Below are 11,023 nucleotides of genomic sequence, written 5' to 3'. Positions count from 1 at the left end.
TTTTATAGAATTAAATATAACTCTATTCTGCAGGTCATTTTTAAGGGAACGTATTGGCTATGTTTTTGGACGCAGTTGCAGCGTGATGAGCACAACAAGAACTTACTATCATCATTGAGCACTAGAATTGAGATGGTCTCGTTGGAGCAGGCTAACGGTTGTTGGAAGCACTTATATAGGCTGTGCTAGTTCATTGTTCTTATTTGTGAACAGTTGTTGCTCTTTTTCATAATCGTTGTAATATTTGGGCTGCGTATGTCTCTGGACGTAGAGGCTGGATTTTTATCCATTATCTAAAAAAATATGATGCGGAATAAGCTAAGTATCCTTTCGAGTAAAAAAACAAAGTATCAGTAGTATCAGCGTCAAAATATTGTGATTTTTTTTAAGGCTTGAGTGCCTGGATGTGTTCCAGATATAAACACAAATACGCCTGTCCTCGTTGATAAGTGAAATTGGCAGGATGCGCTTTACTCTATTCGTCTAAAAAACTACCTTGGATTTGCATTCTTTCTTGCCAGAAGGTGGCACATGGGAGTTTGCCTCAGTCGAAAAAAATATGAGTAGTAACTAACTTTTCCAATACATCACACTACTACGAACGGATTTTTAAAAATGCTTAAAAAGCTATTTTTAGGGATGGACACAATACCCGCAAATAGAAATACTGTGGATTTCGGATCCCTCATCGGTGTGAGGGTGGGTGTGTCGGATAGTAGCTGCATCCCTCGTCGTTGCCCGCACCGTTGTCATCCGACTGGATCCCTCTCGGGCAGTGGTTGACGGGCCCATCCTGCAATCGTGGTAGCGGTTCTTGCCGCCGGAGAAGTAGGACTCCCGCTGTTGTCGACTGCGGCAGCGAACCAGCCACACAGCAGTGCATCCGTGAAAGAAAAAAATATATACTCTCTCCACCTCATGAAGAGTACTATTCTAATTTTTTCCGGATAGATTAGTAGTGATGTGAAAAAACTTTACCCTCATTGTTTGCAATATGGAGTTAGCTTTAGCATGCAAATCAAATCTCACCACTTAATTAGGTGGGTAGTTGAGATTCAATTTCTAGAATTGTACTCTTTGTCGGATTTCTTTTTTTTTCAAATGTAGAATTGTACTTTTCAGGGACGGAGCGAGTACGTAAGTTGAATCAAGTACCAATACGTAAGTTGAACCCGGTACTAATGCTCATTAGTACTATCGGATCCTGAATCACAGTCCACACCTCTCGTGCATGGACACATTCCAGGCATAGATGGTTTGCAGTTTCTTGTTCTTGAGCACAGAGGCAGCAAATTTGGTCACAGGGCCAATTCCCTCTTGATCAACTTATTAGCTTTGTTTTGGAAAAGGGAAACTTTATTGATTTCAAAAAAGATACATCAAGATAACACATCGTCTTGAAATTTTTCCGACCTCTACCCAAATGACACACAACCTAAATCAGTTTTAGATCCTCACACAATAATGACCGTCGATCCTAAGACTAAACCGCCACCCATGCGTCCGGGCAAAAAATCCTTGGGCACTTGTGGATTTTGCTTTGCACTAGTAGCCAAGCAAAAAAAATAGTTACATTTCCCTTCTGCCTGCGCCTTCCAAATGTTACTGGTATACTGACTTAGAAGTGTAACCTCATCTACGGTCCAATGCCAACAAATTTCATCACTTCTATCAATCAGTTGCACCTGCTGTACCAGATCCCAAAGAATCACAAACTCTGTTATTTCCTATAAAGTATCATGCATCACGCCCCCTCTTGTCCAGCTTTGATATTGTAGCTCGTCCTTCAGCTTCCTGTTCTTTCTCCATGCCAGCTTGTACAGCCCTGGAGCAAAATCAATTGCATAATCTCATTATCAAGCTCTACAATTGTGATATAAAGTTTATCTCCATTTAATCTCACATGAAAAATTAGGATAAATTAACTTGTAGTTCGAGTGCAGTAACCGCTAGTAGAAATGATATACTCACACCTTTCTAAATTATAATTCGTTTGATCTTTTTGACCTCAAGTTTGACCACTCGTCTTATTAAAAATTTTGTGTACAATATTACTTCTTTTTTTGTGGATTGCTTTATTAATAAATTTCTTCAAGATACTTAAACTTGACTACATTTGCATAATTTTTTGAATATTACCTCAAGTTAAGACGAATTATATTTTTAAACGGGGGAGTATATGGGTGTGTTTAGTTCGCAAAATTTTTTGGATTAGCTACTGTAGCACTTTCATTTTTATTTGGTAATTAGTGTCCAATTATGGATTAATTAGGCTCAAAAGATTCATCTCATCATTTACAGCTAAACTGTGCAATTAGTTATTTTTTAAAAGTATATTTAATTTCTCATGTATGTATCCAAAAATTCGATGTGACGGAGAATTTTAAAAAATTTTGGGAACTAAACATAGCCTATGTATTTGTGTTGACAGTGGCTTATTAAACCGAGCACTAGCACAAATCAATTTTCGGGTGCTAATAAAAAGTGAGGCGCCAGTGCAAATCGTAGTGGTTGAATTAAGCCGAGTGCCATTTGACACTTCCTCACCGCTGCAACACGTCGCTCGATAAAAATACGAGGTACATTTTGTGTATTAGGGATCACTTACATATAGCGAGCTGAGTATTCTTGCCACGCAAACGGTTCACCAAATAACGAACAACTACTTGATGTATTCAGACGCATGGCTGTGTCCTGTCTCCTGTGTGTGGCACCGGATCTACCGATGCATTCCGGTGCCCACCCCCCCCCCCCCCCCCCCCCCCTACTGCGACCGGAGGTGGTCCATGGCCTCCGCGAGCGTGAGCGAGAAGCGGGCGATGTCGAGGCGGACGTCCTGCTTGGTGAGGTAGATGTCGTAGAGCGCGGCCCACCCCCTGCGGTGCACGGAGTCCGGGTCCGTGATCGCCGGGTCGTCCGGCCCCAGCGCCTCCAGCAGCGAGCTCTCCTGCACGGTGATGTTGTAGCAAAGGTACTTGAGCCCCATCTCCGCCGCCGGCTCGCCGTACTCCACCCTCGCCATCAGGTCCAGCTTCCCCAGCGGCACCACCTGGATGAGCACCCCGCCCGGCGGCAGGAACACCTCGTTCGTCATCCCGGCGCCGTGGAGCCCCAGGATGGCGTCGAACGAGTTCACCAGCCGCGCCTGCTCGTCCACGGCCGCGTCGAAGCGCAGCTCCGTCACCACCACCTCGAACCCGGCCTCCTCCGCCGCCCGCACGATCTCCTTCTCGTTCAGGAACCGCCGGTGCGGCTGCCGCTGGATCAGCATCAGCCGCGGCCGCTGGTGCGGCTCCCGGGCCGGGCTCGCCGCCGCGCCGCGCGGGAGCGCGTAGGCCTCGCGCAGGAACCGCGTGAAGTCGGGCATGGCGAGGCGGAGCCCCCCCGGCACCCGCTCCGGCACAATGCCGAAGTCCTTGTGCAGGCGGAGCCCCACGGTGACGCGCCGGAAGCACCGGACGTGCGTGTCGCCGTCGAGGTTCACGACGTCGTACCTGGACATGGCGCGCAGGGCGAGCCTGTACTTGCCCAGCCACCACGGCTGGACCCGGTTGATGACCAGCAGCTGGACCTCGCGGCCGTACTGCCGCGACAGGTAGAACAGCGGCAGGAGCACGTCGGCGTGGTCGTGGAAGACGTTGCCGGTGTACCCGCCCAGCGCGAAGATGATGGCCGGCTTGCTGTAGGTCACCGTGCACGCCGGGGCGCCGTCGGGGCCCTGCAGCTGCGTCACGTTGAGCAGGTCGACCTGGGTGGCGCTCCGGCGAGAGTAGGGCCGGATCTTCCACGCGCGGCGCTCCGACGACGACCCGCTCGAGGGGACGATGTCCACCGACCAGGCTCTGCCGCGGATGCGGACGTCGCCATCAAGCTCGCAGTAGTCAGACAGGCGCTCCTCCATGCTGCACATAACCTTGGTGGTGACCGCCTCTGTTCCTCGCCAGGAAAAAAATATCCACCGAGATCAATTCAATATTTTTGTGAACGAGCTAGGGCTGACTAACTGAGTGTGTAAGCTTCCTAAAACAAGGTCATATGGTTTTTTTCCCCGAAATTTATAAACAAAGTAACAGGTGTTCTCACCTGTTTCACTGGGATCTTGGATCAGCTGTTTATCCTGTATCTGTCGTGCATCCGTAGAAGCAACTGCAGATTCATCAGCAACAAGCAAGAATTATCAGTTCATCGACTACAAGTTGGGGAGATGCACTAGTGGCACACACCCACAAGCGCTCACCTTCTTCACTAGATCCTTCATTCAGCTGCTTATCCGCGAGCCATTGTGCTACCGTTGTGACAACTGCAGATTAAGCAGTAGCACGCTATGCCGTGAGCCCGTGAGTGACCAACAGATGAGCACCTGCAGTGGTTGAGGACTTGAGGTGGAGCGAATGGTTCATTACCTCTGGTGCTGCCGGCGGTGCCAGCCTGCTGGGAAACGAGGAGATAGGTGAGGACCACGAAGAGGACGCCGACGATGAGGCCGACGTTGAGGTGGTTCTGCACCCAGGTCTTCATGCTTTTCCCGGCCGGCCGGCGGGCTTCACCAAGCTAGCAGCTTCCTTCTGCTGCTGCCGCTCCTGCTCTCAGTCTCTCCCTCTGTCAGTATCTAGTTAAACCCCAGAGTAGTAAGCAACCGGCTGAGCGACCTCGAGATCCGAGTCAACCCCAGTAATTGATTTATAATAGTTTGTTTATTAGTTCCCCGAATTCTATGTCCTGGGGTCAGCTCCGATCCAATCCTGCTCAGAACGAAGCTTCATTAATGCCCTCTCTTACGGTCTTACCTCAAAGGAATCTATGCAGGTGAGGCCTCCAGTACTGTACTACTCTCCTACAGCATGGTCGCTACGGAGTCCTCGCTGACACTGAGTGTTGAGCCCGAACAGGTAGCAAAACTGTTGGAGGCCAAAATTAGCAAACACCGAGTCCGACCGGTCTAACCGGTTGGGCCGGCCAGTCAGACCGGTTTGAACTTGTGCAGTCCGAGTAGAGTTAGGATTTGTATTATGAAATCCATTTGTAATTCAATTTGGAAGGGGTACGTCTTCTCCGGCTTATAAATATAAAGGACACGGCCGATTGAGGTCTTTCTACCCAATCGAATCAATAAATCTACAATTTTTCTATTTTTCCCCAAACTCTAGCTTTTCCAATCTCGTGCTGTTCTTTGCTCGTCTCGACGGCATTCAAGGGCGTCTTGAGTGGTCTGCCGACCTCAAGACAACCCTATATCTTCGAGCTCCGACGGGGTTCCTCCCGAGCTTGAGGTTCTATGTCTTCGCGAAACTTTCTGCGTCCAACCGGTCTGACCGATTGGCGCGACCGGTCTGACCGATCGCCAAGAGACTTCGTCCGGTTGCGATCGTTGCGATCTTGCACGTTCTAGTGCTTGTGTGTTGATCAATTCTGCGTCAACATACTTTTTGGCGACTCCGCTGGGGAAAGATCTGGGTTCATCGGGCGCAATGGCCGGTGATAAGGTTGATCCCAAGGTAGATGCGACTCCTATTGACATCAAGTACGAAGACATATCTGAGGAGATGCGCAAGCAATTCGAGGCTGCGTTCTAGAAGGAACAAGAGGATGCCAAGAATAGATTGGTTGCATGCTTCGGGAAGACTCGGCAAGGCGTGTTCAAGAAGGAAGAGTTCAAGATGCCTACGTTCACACCGCCGCCGAACCCATCTACTACGGCTACAACTGTTGCTTCATCTGCTTCCACTCCAAGCGAGGTAAGTTTTACCTTTGATTCTATCAAGTAGTTTGCCGATGCCTTTCTGAGTCGATTCGAGCTGTCACAAATGTTTACACAAGATATGCTTATTGACTTGAGTATGCAAAACAAGGAGAAGAAAACTGTTAATGATTATTCCACTTTTTTTCCTAACCCTAGTCTTTCGGCCGCACCGTCAGAAAATTATCAGTATGGTATGCCGCCGAATTACTTCGCGGGATAGACACCCCCGCCGTGCTCAGTTCGGCCGTCCAGGGCCGAACCGGTCAGATCGGTTGCACCGACCGGTCAGACCGGTGCCCCTACAGGCGAACCGGTCAGACCGGTGTCATGGTGCTCAGTTCTGCATCACAGCCACAAGTTACGCCTCCTCCTGTTTTGGCTGATTATAGCCTGGAGCGAGAATTGGTGGATTTTGTGCCGCCGTATATGACGAAGTCATACAGTGAACCACCTTTCCCTCCACCGTTGCCCAAGGATGTTTGGGATGATTGGCTTAGGGCCAATCCGCAGTATGCTGCACAAACAATCCTGCGATACATCGTTTCGGCCAAACATCCACGGATAACTATGAGGCCGAGCTTGCTAGGATGAGAGAAGATCTGGCCGATATGTTTAAAGAAAAATTTGGTTTTGTTGCGGGTAGGAGTCAGCTATATCGTAGGCCGTACGTTGATGCTTTTGATTTGATTCCTTACCCCACTAGTTGGCGTGTTCCTAATTTTGTCAAGTTTAGCGGTGATGATAACCGATCCACTTGGGAGCATATTAGCCAATATATTGCTCAACTTGGAGAAGTCGGTTCTAGCAAGTCTTTGTGTGTTCGCATATTTTCTTTATCTTTGACTGGAACAATTTTTTCTTGGTTTTCTTCGTTAGCTCCTAACTCGATTCGTTCTTGAGACGAATTAGAGCAGAAATTTCATGATCACTTTTATAGCAGGAATAACGAAACTAAGTTGACAGATTTAACATCGGTTAGACAGGGTAGAGACGAATCTATCCAAGTGTACTTTAAGAAGTTTAAAGATATTAAGAACCGATGTTTTAATTTGTCGTTTTCTGAAAAAGATTTGGTTGACTTAGCTCTTGTGGGTTTACGTTCTAGCTATAGAGAAAAGCTTGATGGTTCGAGTTTTTATTCTATAAATCAGCTTTAGGCTAAAGCTTTGAGTCAAGAAACTAAGTTTAAAAAAGAAAAGAATACCTACAAGTCCCATCGTTCAAACACTCATATTGTTAAATATGATTCTGATTCATCGGATGATGAAGACAAAGAGGTATATGCTACTGAGTTTGTTTGGCCCGCCTTGGCAAAACCATCCACTTGTACATCTCTCAAGCCGACTCAAAAGAATCGGCAAAAAGAGATGAAGTTTACTTTTGATGTGTCCAAGTGTGATCGTATTTTTGATGAGTTACTATAACTTGGGCATTTGAAAATTACACAAGTTGTACCGCCGCTTGAGGAGCTAAAGCGGCGCGCTTATTGCAAATTTCATAATTCTTCATCTCATGCGACTAATGATTGTAATGTGTTTTGTCGTCAGATACAATCGGCCATAAATGAAGGTCGATTGGCCTTTCTGGAGATGAAGATAGACAAAGCTCCGTTCCCAGTTTATACCATTGATCTCAACAATGCAAAGGTGCTGATTCGGCCGCATCAAGCCGAAGGAGCAAAAGGCAAAAATGTGATCATTGGGGATGATAGGCCGTTGACTGTTGATAACAAGATTCTGGCTAGGGAAGTGATTTAGGATAAGACTCCTGATGGGAAGAAGAATCTGAGGATCATACTTAAGCCTCGCACACTCGGGGGGCAAGAGGATTCTTCTTCAGGCGACCCGTCTGCTGCTCAGCCGAGACCGGTCAGACTGGTTTCCCCGACCGGTCAGACCGGTCCTGAAGGCTGGTCAGACTGCCCTAGTGGTCAGTCCCGGACATTCAAGACGAAGCTTCCGGAAGTGGGTACATGAAAGACTAACCAGCCAAAGGTGCAGGGCAAGATTGTAAATCAGAAGCCTACCTTTGGCCAACTGTTGAACAAGTACTCAAAGGCCGTTCGAAATGATCGCCCCTAAAAAAGAGATCAAGGTCACCTCCGCATCAAGGCGCACCTTCCTCTCCTAGGGGAGAATCAAGCAAACGCAGGGGTGATGTGGTTATTTTGTTCCCTCCTCAGCAAATACAGCCGATGTACGCTACAATGCCATGGGCTCCACCGGCGTCGGATTCTTAGTTTCCCGCATGGGAGAACGGAGGATTTTGGATGCAATGCTATCCGATGCCGTAACCACCACACTTTCAGGGGAGGGAAGCTCCAGAGGACCTGTATTTGACAGGTTGAGGCAGCCGGTTCACGACCGATTGCGTTAACACCAATCTGGTCAGGGGCAGAACCCCGACCGGTCAGACCGGTCTCAGGAGAGGCCGGCCCAAGTTTGTCCAGTGCACCAAGAGTATCACGTCAAGGAGAAGAAAGATGAACCAGTGCCAATGCAAGTTGATTCTGAGAAGGCTCCAGCCGCTAAGGTTGTCCAAGTTGAAGACGGAAAGGGTAAAGCTCATGATGTGCAAGAAGGACTGGTGATTGTTGAGAAACCGGTCAATATTTCTCAGAAACTTGTGTTAGCCAATGATCATGAGGCCAGCAGCAGCAACCTCAAGGGCCAAGACAAGGAGAAATACTTCCAGCCTAGGTGGTGCCCACCGGGGTTGACACACACCCAGAATAAGAGGTTGCAGCGTCTTCGCCGCCAAGAACAGAAAGAAAAGGAGGCGGAGAAGTTGAGGGATGAAGAATTCAAGGAATACAGACCAAGATTCCATCAAGGCAAGGTGTGGCAGGTCAAGATGGTTGATCAGCCCACAGGACCGGTTGGACCGCTCCAGCCGACCGGTCAGACCAGTGTCCCGGACCGGTCTGACCGCTCAGAGCAACCGGTCAGACCGGTCGTCCCTGAGCCTGAGCAGAAGGCCGAAGAAGCCTGGTACATTAGAGGTTCCAGCAGTTCCTTCAGTAGCATAGGACGAGGAGTTGGTGGATTACGAGGCTTCTCCGGAACGCACAAGCATGGAGATCAATGTTGTGCGTTTTTCTGATGACTATTGGGTGATTCTGGAGGAGGAGACAACACATCTGGACTTTGGGCCCCATGAAGCTATATTTCAGAAGCCCAAGGATTTAGATAATCACTTGAAGGCTCTCTACGTGAGGGGGCACATCAACAGGAAGCCAGTTTCTCGTATGCTTGTGGACAGTGGGGCAATCGTGAATTTGATGCCCTATTCACTTTACAAGAAGCTCGGCGGGATGGACGAAGAGCTCATCAAGACACACATGATGGCCAGCGGCATTGGAGGAGGTGATCCCATTGGTGCCAAGGGGGTTGCTTCGATGGAGTTGACCGTTGGGAGCAAGACAGTTGCTATGGCGTTCTTCGTCTCCGAGGTGCAAGGTAACTTCAACCTCATACTTGGACGTGATTGGATTCATGCCAATCAATGTGTACCATCTTTCTAGCACCAGTTTCTTATTCAGTGGATCGGCGATGAAATTGAGGTTGAGCATGGTGATGCCTCTTCCTTCATTAGTACCGCCGATTCCGAATTCGTTGGTTCACATGATAACATCAAGTGTTTATCAGGTCTAGACTTGACCGAATATGACTTGACCAGTTGCAAAAAGAAGGCTTTTGTCTCTGCAGTCCTAAAGCCGATGGAGAATCGGCTACACTTACTTCTATGATGCAGCAGGACAATGACACAGAGCCGACCGGTCAGACCGCTACCTCTGACCAGTCAGGCCGGCCAGGACCAACCGGTCAGACCGGTGCGTCAGACCGGTCAGACCGGTCCAACGCAGAGTGGGTGCAGTAGCGCATTGAGCACTATCGGGACAAGGCGAACGATATGTGCAAGGCTATTGAAGACCTGGGCAACTTAGATAAGTTAGGCCAAGGTTTTATGTCGGCTGATCCTTTAGAAAAGGTAGATATTGGAGATGGTTCTATTCCTAGGCCGACTTTTGTAAATGCAAACTTATCGGATGATTGTAAAGCCGATTTAATAAAGCTATTAAAAGAATATGTCGATTGTTTTGTATGGGAATATTCTGAAATACCTGGTTTGAGTCGTGATTTGGTTGAGCATCGGCTGCCGATTAAGGCCGATTTTAGACCTTATAAACAACCTTCTAGGCGTTTTAATCCTGTCATGTATGACCGAATAAAAGAAGAAATTAATCGCTTATTAGATGTTGGGTTTATTCGGTCTTGTCGTTATGCGAAGTGGATCTCTAATATTGTGCCCGTTGAGAAGAAAGATTCGGGCAAGATTAGAGTTTGCATTGATTTTAGATATCTTAATAAAGCTATGCCTAAAGATGAATATCCTATGCCTATAGCCGATATGTTCATCAATAAGGCTTCTGGACATCGTGTTATCAGTTTTTTTGATGGTAATGCGGGTTATAATCAAATCTTTATGGCCGAAGAAGCGTCTAAAACGGCCTTTAGATGTCCTGATTTTGTTGGTTTATTTGAGTGGGTTGTCATGACTTTTGGTTTGAAAAATGTTGGTGCTACTTATCAAAGGGCTATGAATTTGATCTTCCATGATTTAATTGGCATTATATTGGAAGTTTATATTGATGATATTGTGATCAAATCGGCCGGCTTGAGTCATCATTTGGCTGATTTGAGACTTGCTCTTGAGAGGATGCGTCAGTATGGGTTGAAGATGAACCCGCTCAAGTGTACTTTTGGTGTATCGGCTGGGAACTTCTTGGGCTTCATCATTCATGAAAAGGGCATAGATATTGATCCAAAGAGAATTGAAGCCATGAAGAAAGTAGAGGCTGTCGGTGTTTACCGCCAAGCCTGCTCAGGGATACCCTTAGCAGTAAGGTTTGAAGAGGGATCGACGGCTCTGGAACTCGATGGTGCAAGGAACACAAAGATTTAGACAGGTTTGGGTCACGAGTTGCGTAATACCCTACGTCCTGTGTGGTGGTTTGTATTTCCTTAGGTGTTGATCGTTTGGAGGGGGTCCCTGCCCGCCCTTATATATCCGGGGGGACAGGGTTACATGGAAAGTCCTAACCGAGTACAGTTGGAGTCCTACTACAACACAATCGGGTAGTTTCATTTGTACTGTAGCTAGTTCTACGCCTATTTGGATAGTTATAAGAGAGACAAGGTACATCTATGAGCTATCCCTTACTCTAGAACATTCTATGCCTATAAGCAATCCCGCTGCCCCGGGTCTGACAAGCCCCCGAGC

The 11,023-nt window shown here is 47.7% G+C and overlaps 1 protein-coding gene across 1 annotated transcript; it reads right to left on the bottom strand.

Annotated features, from left to right (window-relative positions):
- Positions 1–2,545: 2,545 nt before the first annotated feature.
- Positions 2,546–4,578, bottom strand: LOC120675561 (beta-1,2-xylosyltransferase XYXT1-like). Its single transcript, XM_039956757.1, has 4 exons — positions 4,404–4,578; positions 4,238–4,300; positions 4,084–4,146; positions 2,546–3,930 (listed from the first exon to the last, which is right to left on the bottom strand). The coding sequence occupies exons 1-4, from the start codon at positions 4,516–4,518 to the stop codon at positions 2,765–2,767; spliced, it is 1,407 nt and encodes a 468-aa protein (XP_039812691.1). The 5' UTR covers positions 4,519–4,578; the 3' UTR covers positions 2,546–2,764.
- Positions 4,579–11,023: the final 6,445 nt, after the last annotated feature.

This window comes from Panicum virgatum, chromosome 5N, assembly GCF_016808335.1.
Source record: "Panicum virgatum strain AP13 chromosome 5N, P.virgatum_v5, whole genome shotgun sequence".
Classification (NCBI taxonomy): domain Eukaryota; kingdom Viridiplantae; phylum Streptophyta; class Magnoliopsida; order Poales; family Poaceae; genus Panicum; species Panicum virgatum.
This window is presented reverse-complemented; position numbering and strand designations above follow the sequence as displayed.

Bases quoted from the DNA above. Each gene is read 5' to 3' on its own strand.
- LOC120675561 (XM_039956757.1), bottom strand. From the start codon at position 4,518: ATGAAGACCTGGGTGCAGAACCACCTCAACGTCGGCCTCATCGTCGGC. The intron at 4,301-4,403 runs GTAATGAACCAT...CTTAATCTGCAG, and splicing joins CACCGCCGGCAGCACCAGAG to TTGTCACAACGGTAGCACAA. The intron at 3,931-4,083 runs GTGAGAACACCT...GGCGAGGAACAG, and splicing joins CCAAGATCCCAGTGAAACAG to AGGCGGTCACCACCAAGGTT.